The following is a 21,584-nucleotide window of genomic DNA, read 5'->3' as shown; positions in this document are numbered from 1 at the left end:
GTTTTCACTTTTTCGATTGATTGAGGCAAATATTTCGAGCAAGACACGTATGTACAATTACAGACAACTTTGTTTAGTTTTTGACGCGTATTCCTCCAAGAAACACTCCACTAACAGTTCTTGGCTGTCATGAAAGAAGCTTTGTGGCCGGAAAAATGAAGAGAGCAATTCAGTTATCGGGAAGTTGCGGGGAGCCGTGCGTGGGCTCATAGGAACGTTGCGCGACGAACAGATAGCAGCGATTGACTGATGCCACTGGCGCCGCTAGCGAGTGAGAACGGGATGCACGCACCGTGATCCGTTGATAGCGAGCCGACGTAAAAATTCCGGCATTAGTCAGTCGCTGCTTACGCTGCCTCCGGCGACCCCCCCTTCCTTTATTCGTGTGCTCCGGTTGCTGCGCGCGCTCCTGCCCCATCGTTCGCCGCTGAGTGAACCCCCCCTCTTCCTGCGAGGCTCCGGTTGCCAAAGCGCCTGCTCGAAATGTGGGATGAAAGGGGGGGGGGGTCGGTACTGGTTACAAGGCCGACGCGGCCGACGCCGAAGCGAAACTCTCGGAACGGCCGCCAAAGAGCTGCGCTCTAAAATACCGCGGAAGGGGCGGGAGCCATAGCAACACATACGATGATACGCGCCGCATGCGCGTCTTTTGGTGCCACGGGGAAGGACGCCACAACACAGCAAGGAAGAAAAATACGCCCAAAAACACGTGACACGCCCTCAGTCAATAGGAGGGTCGAACGCCAGAGGAAAGCGCCGGAGATGAGGCGGCCGGCTATCTTCTCATGTTGGTACGTTTAGCTTATTGAGTAGCTTTAAAACGGGCCGGTGAAGCGTCTGCGCTGAATGCCGGCTATACAAAGTTTGATGGACGCTGAGCTGACGCGCTTCTGTTATTACATGTGTGATAGATATGCTGCCGATGAACAGTGCCGGACGGTCGTATGAGTCGTCTTCGTCTTCTACAAGTGCGCTAGGCGTACTCTCTTGCTCTTGCTCTTGCTCGGGATCATTCTGCGAGCGCTGATGGTGGATATGTACGTCTAATCCTCGGCGGCAGTGTCTTGCAAGTAAATCTGAAGCCGAGAAGCCATAGACGAAGGCTAGTCGAGCCTGGGCGATGAGGATTATGAGGCGCGAAAATGCCTAGATGCGGGCGCGAGAGGCGGAGGCAATGTGACAAAGGCGTGCCCGAGACGCGGATTACGGGGAGACTCGGGCGGCGGCAAAGATGAATGCCGATCTTGGGAATCGGACGCTGTCCGCCAGAAGCGGGCTGGAGACGTACGCTCAGAACCGAGTGAGGGAGGCGGATGCCCGGCGACAAAATCGGGCTGAAGAGGCTAAGCGCTGAGCGAGGGAGGCGGACGGTATGCGCTGCAGAAGCGGGACGAACATATCGAGTACTGCATGGCAGAGATGTGAGCTAAACACCGAAGACAAAGTGAGGATGTCGAACTGCGTACCCATGAAGCCTAAGTCAGACGTAAACAGCGACATAAACACGATTACATGTCACAACAAACTCGTACTATGGGCAAATGACAGTTTTGAGACATGCGTAGCAGGCTGGTGTGCGGCTTAAGTGCATTAGAAACGATGAAAACGCAATGCGAGTGTGGGCCGATAACGCTATCGCGTGCCATTATTAAATGTGATGCCTTAGCGTCCTACTAGCTTTTATTAACGCGGTAGCGTTAAGGAGCTCGTGTCGCAGAAAAGCCGGTGTCGTCGGCGTCCAGTGAGTGATAAATCCCGGCATGCACTTCATAAATAAAAAGCAAGTTCCAAGATGGGCTGGGTGGGAATCGAACCAGGGCCTCCGGAGTGTGAGACGGAGACGCTACCACTCAGCCACGAGTACTTTTTTTTTCTTTATTGCATGGAAAAACTTCCGTAAAAAGGAACAACTCCACTTACTTAAACATGTCCATGTCTAAAGTTACCGGGCTGCTTACTACGAGCCCGTCATATCCTCAGCCCGACAATGCACAATCATCAGAACATCAAAAGTCTGGGAGACATACACATGCGTCCAGATACGGCATCCAGTTTGGAGGTTCTTCCCGTGCAGCATATACACTTCTCACCAAAGCACACCGCTCCCGAAACACGGATTTCGACGATCTTGGTGGCTCTGCATGCCTGTCGATCATGCGGCTTTTCCAAAGCCTGAACAGTCCCATCAACACAAATAGATCGTAAGGCACGACAGAGTTTTTGTCAGGAGGCAAAAATCTAATTGTATAAGGCGTAATTTCAATGTCCTTTTTAAGAGTTCTTTGTAGTATGTCCCAAAAGAACATAGCATCACGGCACAGAATAAAGCAATGATCAATTGTCTGAGGCACGCTACAGAGACGACAATTTACCGACCAGGGCACAAACATCTTATTGTGAAGAAATGTCTTGACAGGCAACGTCGCTGTATGTAATTTGAAAAAGAACGTTTTTGCAGCTGCCTGAATGCACATTTGCCTAACACGCTTTAGAACAGTGGTGTCCAAAAACCCCATATAAGGCTGCCGATACAACGGTGTAGGGAACAAAGACTCAGTGAGAGCCTGGGTCATCTGCTTTCTCGAGAGGCTATACAGGTAATCTACAGAGAAACGCACAGTGAGAAAATTGAAAGTGTCAGCAACCTCCTTAAGGAATCCCCATAAACGCCCCTCACGAGCCTGCCCAGTTGGTGCGAATAAGTAAGGCAAATTTGGACTAAGGCGCCTAATGAGCACAGTTACAAGGAACGGATGTTTTGCCGATTTGAAAAAGAAAAAACGGGAGACAGGTTGATGCACAAACAAGTGAACAAGGCCCACTCCACCAGACTCTAAGGGAAGAAACAAGTTGTCACGCCGCATGGGCTCCCATTGAGAGCGCCACACAAATGTTGCAAATATTCTGTGTATAACTTGTACTTTGCTCCTCGCACAATGCAGGACCTGAAGGACATACGCAAGCTTTGCAAACAAAAATATGTTGCAGACCTATGCCCTAGCAAACACTGAGAGTTCCCTACCCATCCAAGCCTGCGTTTGTCGCCGCATAGGTACGATTTGTGAATCCCAGTAGGCTGCGCTGTTACGAACTTGGTGCAGCGGAACCCCTAGGTACTGAAGAGGACTACAGTCCCAGCATATGCCTCCAAACTGGCTTGGTCTAGTGCCCCAGTGTCCCAACCAAAAACCTTTGGATTTATCTAAATTAAGTGCCGCGCCTGATACATCGCAGAACTGTTCAGTCAAGTGTAAAGCCTCAAGTACACTCTTTTTGTCAGAACAAAAGAGGGCGATATCGTCCGCGTAAGCTAAAATCTTAACTTCACATTGAGCCAGAGAGAAACCACGGATGGCTGCACTGTTGATTATACTGAGACAGAGGGGTTCCAGATGTAAGCCAAACAACAGTGGAGACAGTGGACATCCTTGACGAACAGAGGATTCCAGTGGTATTGGTTTCGTTAGCTCCTGATTAACAATTAGTCTTGTATACGAGTTCATATAGCACAGCCTTATGCCTTTGAGCAAAACGTCACCAATGTTTGCATTCTCCAAGACCGCGAACAAGAAATTGTGCCGAACTTTATCAAACGCCTTCGCCAGGTCAATTTGAATCAGAGCTACTTGGCCTGTCTCATCTGATACTGTCTCGATTACTGAACGTGCAATATGGATGTGTGTTTGAATACTGCGCCCTCTGATACCACATACCTGATGCGAACCTATCAAGTCCATGATAACCAGCTGCAAACGAGAACAAAGAACCTTGGCAAAAATTTTGTAATCAACATTACAGAGGGAAATTGGACGATATCCTTCAACAGTTTTCAACCGATTAGTATCTTTGCTTTTGGGTATTAATATTGTGTAGCCTGAATAGAAAGTGGGAGGCAGGAAACCCACATCATAAGATGCTTGGAATACTTCCATCAAAACAGGCGTTAGGCAAGGCGGAAATGTTTTATAAAATTCGCTAGTAATACCATCTGGGCCAGGAGATTTCTGGTTCTGAAGGTCTGAAATGGCTGATTTAATTTCTTCCAAAGTGATGGGTCCCTCTACTACAGCACATTTCTCATCGTCTAGTCGAGGAAAGTTCTCAAGTAAGGAATTATAATCGAAACCCTGATTTGGATCTTTACAACCGCCGAACAGCTTTCGATAATAATCATAGAAAGCAGCAAGAATACTAGGAGCATCCCTATATGTGCAACCACCATACTGAATTTCCAATATTTCCTTCGTAAGAGCATTCTCTCTTTCATCACTGAGGGCCCGACGTGAAGGTTGCTCGTCAAGAAACCTTCGAGTCCTAGATCTTATTAGGGCCCCCTTGTATCTTTCCGTCGCAATTTGTTAAAGCTCTGCCTTTACGTTATTAATTTCTTCAACATAGGCACCCGGGCTAACCCTCTCTAGCTCATGTAGCTCAGTTAGAGTGCGCCCAAGCTCACGAAGGTTTTGTCTCTTTAGGAACGCGATTCTTGCAGAGGCTTCAATTGCTAAGTTTTTGGTTTCCTGTTTGAACAAGTCCCATTTTTGAAAAACTGACAGATCATGGCGTGACCATATGTCTTTCAAACAAGTAGGTACAGCACGCTTAAAGATTTCATCTGAGAGCAGACAGTTATTCATTTTCCACAGTTCCCACCGAGGGTGAAGTATCTGCCGACTGTACCTCCCTACCTGAAGAGACACCATACAGTGGTCACTGAAGAAGATGGGCCGCACCCAGTAACCAAACAAATTTGCTAACATGTCTGCAGAAACATAAATTCTGTCAAGGCGGGCATTAGAGAAGAACTGAAAATGAGTGAAATGAATACTGTCGCCTTTTTCCTGCCCCACATCTACAAGGTTATATTCACAATCCAAATCGTTAAGTAATGCAGCACTAGGGTCATATCTCTTACATAATGCTGATCGATCCTCATCCCTACAAACACAATTAAAATCTCCCAACAACATAATTTTGCGATCTGTGCACAAATGATTAACTAATGAAAGAAAAAAATGCCTTCTGTCTCGCTGTTTTATAGGGGCGTAAACACAAATAATTCGCCACTGCACACCTGAGATTGTGAGGTCACAGCATATAAGTCGTCCCTCGCCATCTATGCAATAAGACATGGCTGTCATCTCTAGTGTTTTGGCCAGGAATAGCATACACCCTCCGGACAAGCCTCTAGCGTGGCTAACAATAATGTTATATTCCGGCAAAAACGGCTCAAGAGCAGCTTCCGTCTCTTCATCGGAGGACAGCTTTGTTTCCTGAATTGCTGCTACAGACACACTCCATTTCTTTAACAGATGTCTTAACTGCTGCTGTCTCCGACGATTACGCATACCCCTGACGTTAAGGGTAGCGACTTGATATGGTGCGACTCTAGCCATTTTTGGTACTAGTCCTTTTAAACATCATCCCCTGGAATGGGGTGGCCCGCCTGCAAATTGGCGGCCTTTCGGGCAGACATCACCCTCCTCTTTAAAGTCACCCTTCCTGTGGCCTCTACACAGTGTGCCTTCTGGTCAGCACCATCGATACACACCTCATCATCTGCGGGACGCTTCAAAGGCACTGTGTTGTCCATGTCCTCCTCTGAGACACTCAAGGCTTCGGCCCACGAACCTGATTGGAGCACATCGCTCGCTGCTACACTGACAGCCGACAGAGAACCGGACGCACCAGAGATCGGCGCCACAGAAGGCTCACTGTTACCCTCCAACGATGAAGGAGAATCAATGACGAAGGAGGATAGGCGAGCATCCACTGGCAGTATCTTCCCCATTGATTCCACAGGAGGCATATCCAGACGTCCTTCAATGACAGGTGGTTCTTGGGCAGCAAGCGCAGCACTCTGAGTGGCACTCACAGGCGGGCCCGGGTCCGGCGGTTTTGGCTCTGGAGACGCTGGTTCTTGATGGCCAGTCACTGCAGATTCTTCTGAGTTGGTGTGAAGTGCAGAAGGCTTCTGGTCCCCATCAATTTGAGGTTCACGACCTAACTCACCAGTTACATCAACAACCTCTGACACATCCATGATATGTTCGGACGCCACGTCATCTTCTCGTGACCACTGGCCTTGACGCAGTCTATCGGCATAACTTAATACACATTTCTCCACAGTATGGCCAAAGCGCCGGCACTGGGTGCATCGAGGCGTTCGGCCCTGACGCCGTACATGACCTACCCGGCTGCGTCGAAGACACAGTGGAGGTCTCCCTGAGATAAGCACTAATGCCTGCACCCCATAAACATTAAGAGTGTGAGGAATTGTACTTGCTGACACTCCGTCCTTGAGCATGAGGGAGATTTCACGGTTCGCCGTTTCCATGTGCTCCATCCCTGGGCACCGCCACTTTTCACGCTCCACAGATTGAATCGTTCCATAAGGCTCGAAAGCTTCCACAATCCTCCGGTGCTCCATATAGCGGGGAAGCCAAAGGAGCTTAACCTTGACGTTCTTTGTATCCGGGCCGAACACCATGCACCGAAGTCCTTTCACAGGGAACTCTGCTTTGTTAATTAGCTTCTGCTTTGAAGAACTACTCTCGCAGGTAACCATCCACACGTGGCTCATTTGGTACTGACCAATGCACAAAATTTCCCGGAGGTCCAAAATCTCTTCAAGTGCGTCTCGAAAGTCAGGTGCTCGGTACGGGCGACCCTTAAGGTCGGCATGCAGGAAAACGGTATTAAGGACAACATTACCGGTGGGCAGGCGTGGAAGGACAACTTTGCACGTTTCGGTAGTGTCCTGATGAGTCGAAAGACCTCGGCCAACGGCCGATGCGCTGTTTCCAGCAAGCAACATTTTCAGGCTCAGCCGCCCAGGACGCCCTTCTTCTTCTTCCTCCATCAGCCACGAGTACGGTGCTTTAAAGCGGTACAAAAGCGCTTCTAGTGAATGCGGTGTTGCCTTAGAAACATGCCGTAGAACGTTATACTGTAGTGTATATCGGTGATTATGAGCATGTTACTTACAGAAGTCGCAGTTACACGAGTAGCGAAGTACGTTTCCGCTACATTTCTTCTGCGCTCTGCGCACATGCAGAGCCATCTTGCGGCAAACACAGAAGAACCCCTCCTCGCAATGTGCGGCGCTGCCCCGACTAGTGGCGCGCCACTCGCCCCTGACGTAAAATCCCTTGATAATACGAAAGTAGCGACTTTCTGTGAACTTTGCCGCCACTCCGCGCCTCCTCGCAGATCCTCCTCTCTCAACTCTCCCATCGGCGCTCTTCTCAACTGTGATTGGCTCCACAGGCCGTCGCCGGGAAAAGCGCGCGAAAAGTTCGCTCTTTTTGTGTTTTCATTTTTAGCCGGCGCCATTTTTTAGGCAGCTGCCGTTGCTAGGAGCGAGCTCCCTAGCATTCCGCGCTTGCATTTCGTGCTATTCGCGTTGTTTTAGTGCTGCGCTGCGCCGAGTTGCTGCGTATTTCACTGCACAAGCTGTTGTGAAAAAGGGTTCATTCTTTTCGCAATTCCGAGCGGAAAGAATGACACCATTTGAATAAAAAAGTGGTTCAAAAACATCGGCCTCAAGAACTTCATCCCGACGAAGACTAGTCACCTCTGCTGCATCTGCGACGTACTGTGCATTTGTTCCAAGCGACATGAAACTGCTTGCAAGCGCATCACAGAGCTGATAATCTCGCTTAAGTCACTGATCATTTTGCGCCGTTATGCGCGTTATTGTTTTGACTTCATGGTTCCGCTCAACGTGCTATATAATAGCGACTGCTGATGCATACAATAGCCGCTTTAATTTCTGAACTACAGGTCTCGCTTTTCAGCGCTAACGCGTGCAATGAGGGAGATTGTTAATTCATTATTGGCTTATGTCGCAGGAGCGTGTAAAGGACTCTTTCGCAGAACTTGTCCACAGAGTGTATATATATCCGCACGTCAAAGTTTTGTCTCTTTAGACCCTCGAAATTAGACGTCGTCCTAATCTGGCGAAAATTGGTGTCCAACCTAATTTGAATATGGCGAATTAACTGGTTACGTCCAAATTTCGGTGGGCCTCCCTCAAAATGTAGCCCCAGGAACCCCTTAAATTTGACCTCATCCAAAGATGGCAAAATTGGGGACCAACCTCAATTGTGTAGTGAAAATTAAGGGATTACCTCAAAACCTAGGTGGGCCATTGCCAAAATTTAGCTCTCTGGACCCCCGAAGTTCCACCTCGTCCGAATTTGACCAAAATTGGTGTCCAACCTAATTCGCGTATGGCGAATTGAGTGGTAATTTCCAAATTTAGGAGGGCCGCCCTCGAAATGTGACCCTCTGAATCCCCGAAGTTTGACCTGGTCCGGTCTGACCCGAAATTGGTGTCTATGTATATAACCTAATTTGGGTATGGCCAACTCAGTCTTGACTTCCAAATTTAGGTGGACCTCCTTAACTTTTTTCCTGGTTAACGGGCGTCATGTCCATTTTCGTAGCGTAGAGTAGCCGTCGGCCGTGGATCCGAGAGGTGTAGTGTGTACAAAGAAAACAATGCTGTTTGGTCTTGAGTTGATATAGGAGTATTTTGTATCTGCGCACCCTGCCGCAGTTATCGACACAAGGTCGGTGCTATTTCCACATTTTGCCACTAAAAGAGTTGAAAGCATTGTGGGTCACGTTTCTTTAGTCTGGTCAACGCAAAAGAACAAAAATATTGGTCATACTAAAATTAGGGTTGATACCAATGTGGATGAACTTCCGACAAGGTTAAGTATCGGTGGTCGACAGGGCCAAATTTTGGGGTACGGACGACTGGAAATCGGTGCCCTGTTACGGCTCGACGTCGTGCACTTCAAGGCCGCCGAGAGCAGGAGCTCGATCCGTTTCATGCTTAACAGAAAAAATTTGATATTCGATCGTTTTCAAGCAGCCGCGAAAATTCTTAACTACGAAAACAACTAAGCAGCTGCATGTGCACTGCGCGGTACCAAACTCAGTCCAAACCTTATTGTAAAATTTTAGGATGACCATCAAATCATTTGTTCCAGCCTGTTCATAGCAACCATCACATTAATGAAACTCCGCTCGTTAACAACTGCATAAACTGTACTTCCGCTAAAATTAGTTTGAGGGTAATCTACATTTAAATGAGCATCGGTATGCTGAGAATATTCAGGAATGTTCAAATATATAGTATATATTATGCTCAATATATTATGCCGTGTTGAGACACACGGTAATGAAAAATCAAAAGGAATATGAGGTGTATGCAGCAAGCGGTTTTTGTTCGTGCGGCAAGCGCTCGTAATATGCACCTTCATTGCGCGTACGAGACGCTAATTTATGTGGCTCGCGGTACAGTCAAGCGAGTCGCATGTCTTACTTGTGTCTTTATTCGATAACAGAGCGTGGAAAAAGCGCAAACATAAGAGCGCGCGCGCGTGCCAGCCAATTTCACGGACGGCGAAGGAGCGCTGCCCAAAAAAGCGTGCCGTGTGCAGCGCGCGCAGCCGGCGGGCGAGGATATTCGAGGAGGAGAGTGCCGGAGTGGAGGAGAGTGTCGCTACTTTCAAATTATCGAGGGGCTTTACCCTGACGTTTCGCCGTGCACCCTCACAGGTTGTAGAATCAAGCGTCTTTCCTTTGTTTAGATCACTATCTTCGCGCACCCGCTTCTCCCCTTCGGGCCGCGCGGGTACCGGTGCGAGGATGCCCTAATACCCTTGCGTTTAGTAAGTTTTCTCGACGAGGTGCAATAACGCTATCGCGTTCCACTCTTGAAGGCGAAGCTTAAGCGTCCTCCAAATTTTATGTCCCATTATGTGTGCACGCCAGAATAGCGCCGAAGGGAAGTGAGGACGATGCGAGCGAAAGCGGAAGGAAAGAAAGATGTGCCGTAGCGGCAGCCTTCGGTGTACTTTCGTCCACCTGGGGATCTTTAGCATGAACGACCACATCGCGCACGAGCGCCTCTGCGCTTTGCCTCTATCGAAACGCCGCCACTCCGCCAGTTTCTCAGGTTACCACGAAGCAAAAACTATCCTAATGATTTTGGACCCCGTAATTTTCCTAAGAATTAGAGTACTGTGTATCTGCACTATCTCAATCTTGTAGCTAATAGCTGTGCGTGCTTTAGGGAAGACGATGAGTCTTATTTGCACTTGTTGCTATTAGGGAGTGTCTTTAGTCAGTCGCAGATCATATCTTGAGCTACTTCGTTCATAGCGGAGTGTTTGAAAGCGTAAAATCAAAATGCCAGTTTATTACAGACAGCATTCAATTCTGGTCTGAAAAATAATTGTTTGTCACTGGCGCTGATGTTAATGTCTAATGTTTATTAAAACGTTCGGCAGCCCCGCGTGACTTTCTAAGTGGGATAACGCGCGTTGAACTGCTGCTTTCATATGCAGTTCAGTTCAGTCGTGCCCGACTCTTCGTGACCCTATGGACCATATCACGCCACGCTTTCCGGTCTCTCACTATCTTCCTAACATCACATAACTTCATCTGCAGTGCCTCGAGGATGCCATCTAACCATCGCGTTCGCTGCCTACCCCTTCTCCGGTGACCCCCAACCTTTCCCAACATCAAATCTTTCTGTGCGATGTCAGCGCACGTTAAAGATCCCCAGGTGGTCGAAATTACTCCGTAGCCCTCCACTACGGCTCCCATTTCTCTCTTTCCACTTTCACTCCCACCTTCATCTCTTCCCTTACGGCGCGGTTCAGGTGTCCACAAAGTAATTGTGACAGATACTGCGCCTTTCCCTTCCTGTGAACCAACCAGTGACTCCTCTCTTCTCATCAGATGACCAAAGTAGCTGAGCTTTAACTTTAGAATTTGACCCTCCAATGAGCAGTCAGGGTTTATGGTCGACAATATCGACTGATTTGATCTTCTGGCAGTCCAAGGAACTCTCAAGAGCCAGCACCACAATTCAAACGCGTCAATTCTTCGGCGGTCAGCCTTCTTCACAGTCCAACTCTCGCATCCATACATCACATCTGGAAAGACCATAGCACCTGTTAGACCTTGGCTGGCAGACTAATGTCTCTGCTCTAGCTGCGCTCTAATGCTGCATTCACATATTAATTTTCATTTCAGTGTGGGATTGTTTAGCCTTAATTGCAGGTATTACGCTCATTCATTAAGCATGACAGCACTTCATCGAGCCAGGTAGCTGCCGAAGCGTGGGCCCGGCCTATAAGTTTACTTGGACGAGGACGCGGACCCGGCCAGCGTTGCTGTGGCCAATAAAGAAGGAACGGAACCTTCACATAACCAGTCAGTAGCAAGGTACCAATGAATCTCAATTATAAGGATTCTTTGCTGGAGGAAGCAGAGCTGCCAGTCATCTGACCGATGCTGACCGCCTTCAAATATCGCCGGCGGAAGCGGTTCTGTTCAACTGCTCCATTGTACATAGTAGAAGAGACAAGTTAGAGTGTGGGGAAGACGGGGTTAATTTTATAGCAAGTAGGAAAAAGTGCTTCCCACGCAGCGAATTCTTGCGTACTGACTACCGGTTATTCGCAATCATGATTTGGACGCGCATATTCGTTTTCCCCGCGCAGAGTAGCTTTGATGACGCATACCTCCTCATATCGCAACATGTAATGCTCTATTTTCCATTTATACACGGACTCGGACATTTGATAATACATCAGCACTACAGACGCTGCCTGAGACTACTCATCATGCATACCGCTGCCCGTGGCTGCAGCATCGTTAGTTCACATCAGTGAAACTACGTGTCAACCCCTTTTGTTCAGAAGAATGAGACCTTCTGTCTTTCGCACGTTCTTTCCTTGTTCTGAGAGCGTACTGCTCCGTGAAAGCAGCATATTTTGTATTTGGCCGGCAATACGTCGTCTTGGCGGTGGCTCCGGACATACGTCTCTTCTGTTTCCGACTCTTCTGCAGTTTGTGCACGCCTCTACTTTAGGAATGAAGGGGTAAACTGGGTACAGGACTCCGAAGTAGACGATGCTATCTGGGGGTTCGTCCTCGTCGAAGTGAAGCAGGAGGGACTTTGATGTTCTTCCCATGGTGCGTGCTTGAGCGATGTCAGGGTTTCTTAGTCGGAATTCGGTCATCATTTGTTGGTGTGTTTCGCCATCGTAAGCCCTATAGATAATGCCCTGCAGGACCCTGTCCGGAGGGGCGATGTACGACGTCATAACAATGCCCCACGGAGACCTCCCCTGTGTCTTCGATGCAGCCGGATTCGACATGTATACGTGGTCAGTGTCGGACGCCGCAATGCACCCAGTGCCGGCGCTCTGGCCATACAGTGGAGAACTGTGTCTTGAGTTATGCTGATAGGTTGCGTCAAGGGTCACGAGAAGATGACGTGGCATACCATGGATGTGTCAGAGGTTCTCGATGTGACCGGTGAGCTAAGTCGTGGACCCCAAATTGTTGGAGAGCAGAAGCCTTCTGCATTTCATATCAACACAGAGAATCTGCAGCGACTGCTCATCTAGAATCTGCATCTCCAGAGCCAAAAGTGCCGGACCCGGGCCCGCCTGTGAGTGCCACACAGAGTGCTGTGTTTGCTGCACAGGAACCACCTGTCACTGAAGGATGTCTGGATATGCCTCCTGTGGAGCCAGTGGGGAAGATACTACCAGTGAATGCTCGCCTATCTTCCTTCGTCATTGATTCTCCGTCGCCGTTGGAGGGTAACGGTGAGCCGTATGTGGCGACGATCTCTCGTCCGGTTCTCTGTCGGCTGTCAGTCTGGCAGCGAGCGATGTGCTCCGTTCATGTTCGTTCGCCGAAGCCGTGCGTGTCTCAGTGGAGGGTATGGACAACACAGCGCACTTGAATCGTCCCGCAGATGATGAGGTGTGTATCGATGGTGATAGCCAGAAGGAATACTGTGTAGAGGCCACGGGAAGGGTGACTTTAAAGAGGAGGGCGATGTCTGCCCGAAAGGCCTCCAATTTGCAGGCGCGCCACCCCATTCCAGGGGATGATGTTTAATAGGACTGTTACCAAAAATGGCTAGACTAGCAGCATATCAATTCGCTACCCTTAATATCAGCGGTATGCGTAATCGTCAGAGGCAGCTGTGTTGTGTTGTGTTGTGTTGAGTTTTGTGGCACATAGGCAGCTAAGGCCATCATGCGCCAAGCTCGGGGTTTGCGTATCTGTTTGGTGAAAGGAAGCGAGCGATTATTTTAATACACTAGAGTAGGTTTAGGATGTTGGCATCTTTTAAGAAATCAATGAGAGAAGACGTTTTAATCAGTGAATTTTCTCCTAAGAGTAAGCTAGGATGTAAGGGAATGTAGTTGTCATAGAACTGTCGGAAATTCTTTTTTCTAAGTTGATCGAGTTTTATACAGGATATCAGGATGTGGTTTATGGTGACCACCTCTCCGCAGTGTTCGCAAATGGGTTTGTCTTTCTTTGCTAGGATGAAGTTATGAGTCAGGTGGGTGTGTCCGATACGAAGGCGGCATAAGATTACTTCAATAAAACGTTCTTGATGGCTGCATGTTTTCCATTCTTCTATAACTGGCTTTACTAGGTGTAGCTTGTTATTAACTTCGTTATCCCAGGCAGCCTGCCATTTTTGTCTCACTGTTCTTTGTATGAATTTTATGGCGTCATTATGTGGAATTTTCACCTTCTGTACTTGAGCATTGGAGGCGGCCGCGGCACATGCATCAGCCCTCTCATTACCGCTGATTCCAACGTGGCTTGGCACCCAGCAAAATTTAATATTACGTCCTTGTGTTTTTGTTATCACTACATAATGGACTATGTCCCCTACTAAAGGTTCTATACCATTTTTTTGATGTAGTGATGCGAGTACGCTCAGAGAGTCTGTATAGATGATACTGTTTTTGATGTTTTTGTTGACTATTTTATCTATTGCTAGGGATAAGGCGTAGCATTTGGCAGTAAATATTGAGGCACACTGTAGTAACCTTACTGTTGTTTCCTGTTTGTCTTCTATTACTGCACTGCCTACATGAAATATTGTCTTTGAACCATCTGTATAAAATGCCTTGTGATCACTGTATTTCTGATTTAATGCCAAGAACTCTTGTATTATGTGTTCGTGCGGTGTTTGTGATTTGCGAAATTGAGTTAATGTGAAGTCACACACAGCAGTGAAGTTGTACCAAGGTGGCAGTGGGTCAGGTCTCCGTGCAATATCAGGAAGTGCATCCAGCAAGTTGAGTTCCCGGCACTGCTCCTCAAAACGGAGTATGAGAGGTCTGATGGATCGAGGTTTATTGATGTACAGTGTTCTTGAGGGGCAGTTTGTAAGTATGGAGTAACAAATATGTTTCGGTAACGAGCGAAATTTCAGAACATATGAAAGTGTAAGCATGGTCCTCCTGTATTTTAGTGGCGGTTCCTTTGCTTCTACATACAGACTTGTCACCGGCGATGTCCTGTATGCACCAGTTGAAAGACGCAGACCCAGGTTATGTACTGGGTCCAGCCGTTTAAGGTATGACGGTCTCGCTGACCCATAGACCACGCACCCGTAATCTAAACAGGAGCGTACCACTGAGCGATAGATATGGAGAAGACATGTCCTATCAGAGCCCCAGTGTCTCCTCGAGAGTACTTTAAGGATGTTGAGAGCTCGAGAGGCTTTGACTTTCAGGCTGCTTATGTGTGGGAAGAATGTGAGCTTCTTGTCAAGCGTTAGTCCTAAAAATTTGTGTTCTTGCTTTATCGGGAGTATAGTTTCATTTAGGTGCAGGGTGGGATTGAGCTGCAGGCCTCTCCTCAGAGAGAAAAGAACGGCAACTGTTTTCTGAGGCGAGAACCTAAATCCATTTTTATCTGCCCAATTACTCAGTTTCTTTAATGCTAGTTGTATCTGTCGTTCACACGTCGATAGGCTGAATGATGTGCATGCGATTTGGAGGTCATCAACATAAAGTGAGTACATAACAGACTGTGGGATTACTTTGGCTATGGAATTCGTTTTTACAATGAAAAGTGTAGTACTTAATATGCATCCTTGCGGTACTCCGTTCTCTTGTGTAAAGTTCCTCGAGAGTGTAGAACCGAGGCGTACTTGGAACGAGCGGTCGGACAAAAAATCTTTTAAGCAGTTCAACATTCTGCCGCGGATTCCAAGATCTGCCAGATCGCGAAGTATCCCAAATCGCCAGGTGGTGTCGTACGCTTTTTCCATATCAAAGAAAACTGCGAGACAGTGCTGTTTATGTATGAAGGCTTCTCGGACTGTGTTTTCAAGCCGAACTAGATGATCCAGTGTTGAACAAGCTCTTCTGAAGCCGCACTGGTGGGTGTCAAGGAGTTCACGAGCTTGAAGAATGAACATTAACCTGGTATTGACTATGCTTTCGAATGATTTGGCAAGGCAGCTAGTTAGGGCTATTGGCCTGTAACTAGTAGCAGAGTTTGGCAGTTTTCCAGGCTTCAGGAATGGTACAATGACAGCCTTCTTCCAAGCATCAGGCATTTTGCCTGACACCCAGATTTTGTTAAAAAATTTCAGGAGTGCTTCTACTGCAGGTTCGGACAGATGGGCTAGCATTTCATAGTGTATCTCATCGGGGCCTGGTGCAGTTTTCTTGCCATTAGTTAACACTCTATGGAGTTCCTGAACTGTAATTAAGTTATTGTAGGGCTCGTTGGCATAACCATTTGTAGGAAGTCTCTGTTTTTCTGCTGTGTTTTTATACTTTAAGAAGGAGTCTGTGTAATGTAGGGAACTAGAAACATGAGAGAAGTGTTCTCCCAATAGGTCAGCCTGCTCGAGTATACTTGTTTGTGCATCAGGGGGTGTAAGGAAAGGAACTGCAAAAGGAGAGAATTTGCCATCGAGTTTGCGGACTTGCTCCCACATTTTCTTTGCTGTGACGGAACTGTTTATTGAAGACACATAACCTTGCCAAGATCTTTTTCAGCATCACGTCGAATATTTCGAGCCTTAGCCCTTGCCTTTTTATATTTAATTAGATTTTCCTGTGTAGGGTATCGACGAAAAATTCCCCAGGCTTTGTTCTGCTTCTTTTTGGCCTCTCTACATTCCTTTGTATACCATATCTTTCCATTCCTTCGTACTATTCCCGAAGTCTGGGGGATGGCTAAATGAGCAGCGGCAATGATACATTCCGTGAACTTTTCATTTTGCTCGTTGACATCGAGGCTGTCCGAAAAGAGTTTTTCTAAAGCGGCATGTTTTTGGAAGAGTGCCCAGTCGGCTAGATACAGTTTCCAACGCCGTGGTTTAGTAAAGGTGATTAATGGTGACGATGTTAGACTGATAATGATGGGAAGATGATCGCTTCCATAAGGGTTGTCAGTAACATTCCATCTAAAATCAGTGAAAAGACTTGGTGAACAAAAGGACAAATCAATGCAACTCATTTTTCCAGTGCTTGAAGAACAGTAAGTGTGTTTGCCCGTGTTCAGGAGGCAAACATTGTTGTTGAGAATAAAATCTTCTAAAATCCGACCTCTGGCGTCCGTTTTTTCGCTTCCCCAAAAGGATGAGTGAGCATTAAAATCTCCTACTAAAATATATGGCTCCGGTAGTTGCATTAAAATTGCTTGTAAATCATTAAGTGTGATAGTGAAATGAGGTTCGATGTATAAAGAACATATTGTTATTGTTTTAAAATGCACCACGGTGACTGCAACAGCTTCAATTGAGGTTTTAAGGTTGATTCCTCGTGTCGCAACGCCACCTTGGACCACAATAGCAGTGCCTCCGGAGAGCCTGCTTGAATTCTGTCGGTCACAACGGAAGACTTGATATTTTTTAAGAAAGTTTTTGTTCTGTGGTCCGAGATTGGTCTCCTGGAGACACAACGCAACTGGAGAAAATGAATTTAAAATGTCAATTATATCAGTGTAGTTGTGTAAGAGCCCGCGACAGTTCCAGTGAACTAGAAATGCCATGGTGGCGGGTTAGTTGGGGATAGGGTTGAAAATCTATGTTGTTGGGTTTTTTGGACCCGTTATTGGGACTTTGTCCCTTCTTTTACGCTCGAGAGAGCTTTGCCGCCGCTGCTGCGGAGGCGAGGGGGGCGATGTGTCCATCACATCTTCAGATATGCTGGACCTTCGTGCAGAAGGCACGGATACACTTGTTTTTGACCTCGCCCCTTGGGGCAAGGCCTTTAGGCCTGCTGACCTGGGGGTCGGCGTGACCTGTTTTGGGGATAGTGGAGTAGCACTAGCTACCTCCACAGGGGGCGCGGATGGCCCTGCACCACGGTCACTAGACGTGACCTGGGCAGATGCCGAGGTCTGCGATGACGCTGCGCCCTGTTGCGTCATCACAGAGTACGTTGGATTCTGCACCAACGAAAGCCGCTTTCTTGCCTCTCCGAAAGTAATATTCTCCGTGACTTTCAAGGTTACAATCTCTTTTTCCTTTTTCCATGTAGGGCAAGATCGTGAGTAGGCTGGATGATTGCCTTCACAGTTTACGCAAACGTTTGCTTCGGTGTGACAGTTGTCAGTGCTATGTTCGTTGGAGGCACATTTTGCGCAGGTGAGGCGGCCTCGGCAGCTCTGGGAGCTGTGGCCATATCTTTGGCAATTGTAGCAGCGGCGTGGGTTGGGAATGTACGGTCTGAGCTTGAGGTTTTGGTAGCCTACTTCAACTGAGTCAGGAAGGGTGCTCAGTGCAAATGTTAGCACAATGTGTTTAGTTTGAATCTTGTTATTGTCTCTCCTAATTTTGATTCGATAGACATTGGTTACATTTTGGTCTCTTAGTCCTTCTAGTAGTTCCTCCTCAGTCACGTATTTGAGATCACTATCTGAAATGACTCCACGAACTGTATTGAGTGACCTGTGGAGGCTGATTGAGACAGGGATGTCCCCGAACGACGTAACGGTTGTTAGCTTTTCACTCTGATGGTTATATAGCACTTCTAGGAGGAGGTCACCATTTGGTAGTTTCTTAATTTTGTAGCCCTGACCTATGGTACCTGTGAGCGTCTTTGTCACTAGGAATGGCGAGATCTGACGGGCAGTTTTTTCTGGGTGTTCCGAGTGCACGACATGGAAGTGGGGAAAGCTGTTGACATGTTTCGTAAAGAACTTGTTTGTCACATCGGTGCGCCCTCTCTTACTGGGAGGGCGATCAGTTTTAGAAATAAAAGAGGCCATGTAATTCAATTTTTGTTCGGTTATGATGCCAGCCACCCACCATGGAGTCCAACAAGGGGACGAGACAGGAGCTTGAGCAAGCACCCTGCCCACGCCAGCTGTACATCTTAACTATAACCTAATATGGTGCGACACAGGGTGGTTACTCCACACAAGGTTAACCCTCGCCACCGGGAAGTAAGGAAAAACTAAGAAGAGAGTAGAGGACAGGAGAGCTTTAGGACAGACGATAGGAAAGCGAAAGATGGAGGGGAGAACAGGAAAAGGCGACTGCCGATTTCCCCCGGGTGGGTCAGCCCGGAGGTGCCGTCTATGGGAAGCGTGGGCCAAAGTGGTGTGTTGCCTCCGCCGAGGGGCCTTAAAGGTCCAAACACTCGGCATCGGCTCAACCACCAGGATCCCCTTTTCCCCAGACACGACGATGCCACGCACGGCTAAGCGTGGGTGCTCGGGGTCCGTGGTGTCGCACAAAACACACAAACACCTGCTTTAACAGGTGCCCCCTGCGGGGTGTCAGAGGCAGCAGCAGTTAAGGCATCTGTTAAAGAAATGGAGCGTGTCCGTAGCAGCAATTCAGGCAACAAAGTTGTCCTCCGATCAAGACACGCAAGCTGCTCTCTAGCCGTTTTTGCCAGAATATAAAAATATTGTTAGCCACGCTAGAGGCTTGTCCGGAGGGTGTATGCTATTCCTACCCAATACGCTACATAAATGACGAGGGGTGACATATGCTGTGACCTCACAATTTCAGGTATGTAGTGATAAATTATTTGTGTTTACGCCCCCGTAAAGCAGCGAGATGGAAAGCTGTTTTTCCCTTTCCTGTGAATCACCCGTGTAACATCAATTCTATAATTACCATAGTGTTTCACTTGCACCTCTTTCCCTTTTTTTTCGATCAACCGATTACTTCCTCATCCGCGAGGAAAGACAGTGGGCCTCCCGTTTCCTGTAAACCACCTAACTGGCTCTAATTAAGTTTCGATGGAGGCGAAACGAAGAGGCGTCCGTGTGCTGTTAGATGTTATTGACATTTGTGATTGCAAGTTGAAGTTCCCCATGTGATCAAAATTAATCCGGACCCCTTCACTATGGCACCCCTTTCACTGTTTCAGCGTTCACTCCCATGCTCCTCCTTTCCTTTACGGTCCGGTTAAGCTGTCCACAGAACACGTGTGACGGACAGTGCGCCTTTCCTTTTCTGTACAACAAATAATATTGTTAATGATTCGAATTATCTAATTAAACCAAATTCCAAATTAAACTATTTGTCACTTTAGACCTTTCCCTGACTAACCTTTGATACAATTATTTTTCCGAAATACCAACCAATGCCAAACAAATTTTACAGCGCCGACAGTTATGCCCACACGAAACCTGCTGCATCATCACCATCATCATCAAAACATTTATTATTATCAGAATAAAACTCCTTTTTGAACCCCCGGCACGCAGGCCTACCGGAGCTCCGCTCAGGAGCCTCGCAAATAGCCATACAAGCTTACGCTTTATTAAGTGGTTCACAGAAAGGGAAAGGCATATTATCTGTGTGCGCACCCTAACCGCGCCGTAAGGTAAAAGAAAAATGTCTGATTGAAAGTGGAAAGAGAGCAAAAAAAAAGAGCCTTAGTGGAGGGCTACAGGGTAATTTAGTCCATTTGGGGATATTTATGATGCACTCACGTCGCACGCCCAGCGGACGCTTCTTCATTTCTCCTTGATCGAAACGCAGCTGCCGGTGGTCGTGATCAAACCCAGGCACTGCAGTACAGCAGTCGGGCATTTAACTACTGCACTACTGCGGTGGGGAATATATATGATACGAAGTAGGTCGTTTTGCTTATTTCTAATCTTCCCACCTGCTTGCAGCTCTCTGTTGTTGTTGCGACTGTAGGAAGAAGGAAATGAAAATGGACGGCTCTGCTACTGACTCTATAGCTGAGCCACCTCTGCTGCCTGATTGATTTATATAGGAAAGGAGAGGCGCGGTAACTGTCTCGCTTGTTTTCTGCGGACCCCTCAACCGCGCCGTAAGGAAAAGGAGGAAGGTGGGAGAGAAAGTGCAAAGAGAGAATGAGGAGCCGTAGTGGAGGGCTACAGAGTAATTTCGACTACCCGGGGATCTTTAACGTGCGCTGACATCGCACAGCACACGGACGCCTCTTCGTTTCGCCTCCATCGAAACGGAGCCGCCGTGGTCGGGTTCGAACCCGGGAACTCCGGCACAGTAGTCGGGCGTCTTACCACTGCACCACCCCGGCGGGGCCACCTCCGCTGCCTCGTGCGGACAGAAGAGAAAATAGAGAAGAAAGAAAAAGAAGAGGGAGAGAAAGACGCGCGCCGCAACAGTCGTCGTCCACAGCCGCGGGTGCAATGATGGCCTACAACAGATAACAATTCAGTGGCAGGCTAGCCCCCGCCTCAAGCGGCGTTGACCTACCTATCCCAGCCCCATCAGGGCCAGGCCCAGCCACCCTCCATCCGAGCCCCCCGTGGAGCTCTCTGAGCAGACGCCAAAGTGGCAGACCAGCGACTGATGGCGAACTGGATGGAAGCTTTAGTAATCGGCAATCTTGCCTGACAGAACATGGCGTCATAACAACCAGCATTAATCTTGTCCAGATGGAATTAAAGCAAGCACGGCGTGACGTATCACCGCGAAGTTTACACTAGATATCAGTTTGGAATTTCAAATTACAAAGGTAATTTACCAACATATATTGTAACAGCCCAAGTAGGTTTGGTTTGTTTTTTGTGTTTACCGGAGAAATCCGGAAATTTTGACTGCCTGGGGTTTTTAAATATGAACATACACTGCACTGCACATTGGCACCTTGCTTTGCACCTCCATCAAAAGGCGGCCACCATTTTATCCCGCATTCTTGGGCTCAGAAAATGAGCGCGGTAACCATAGCACCAAAGCAGAGGCTGAAAGCAAGGAATAATGAGACAGTAAGCACAATATGGTGGTGGTGGTGGTTTGTGGGGTTTAACGTCCCAAAGCAACTCAGGCTATGAGAGACGCCGTAGTGGAGGACTCCGGAAATTTTTACCACCTGGGGTTCTTTCACGTGCACTAACATCGCACAGTACACGGGCGCCTTGCTTTTCGCCTCCATCGAAAAGCTGCCGCCGAGGCTGGGATTCGATCCCACGTCCTTGGGAACAGTAGTCGAGCACCGTAACCACTGCGCCACCCCGGCGGGGTAGTAAGCACAATATATGAGCCCAAATAAGTAACTGACGCAACCCACCAACCACAAAACGCGTTGTATGGTTCCGCATCTAATATTGTCCAGTCGGCTGAACAGACAAGAGAGTGTTAAATTATGCCGATCTACATATGGGATTGGCAAGCCACTATAATAGAGCTCACAGCATTGTCCAACATATACCATGTATGTTGTGGCGGTTGTGACTGAACGAAGAAGGAAAATAAAATGCACGGGCCTTCTACTGGCTGTGTAGCTGAGCCACCTCCGCTGCCTCGTGCGGACAGA

At 47.9% G+C, this 21,584-nt stretch overlaps 1 protein-coding gene across 1 annotated transcript; it reads right to left on the bottom strand.

The window, feature by feature from the left end:
- Nucleotides 1–12,353: 12,353 nt before the first annotated feature.
- On the bottom strand, nt 12,354–18,200 carry LOC146180691 (uncharacterized). The gene is made up of 2 exons (XM_084575628.1): nt 17,149–18,200; nt 12,354–12,482 (listed from the first exon to the last, which is right to left on the bottom strand). Exons 1-2 carry the CDS (start codon nt 18,082–18,084, stop codon nt 12,354–12,356), a joined length of 1,065 nt encoding a protein of 354 aa, XP_084431754.1. The 5' UTR covers nt 18,085–18,200.
- Nucleotides 18,201–21,584: the final 3,384 nt, after the last annotated feature.

This window comes from Amblyomma maculatum, chromosome 8 (genome assembly GCF_055883805.1).
Source record: "Amblyomma maculatum isolate TAMU_Amacu chromosome 8, ASM5588380v1, whole genome shotgun sequence".
NCBI classification, from domain to species: Eukaryota; Metazoa; Arthropoda; class Arachnida; order Ixodida; family Ixodidae; genus Amblyomma; species Amblyomma maculatum.
Note: the sequence above shows the minus strand (reverse complement) of the source record. Positions and strands in the feature narration are given on the sequence as shown.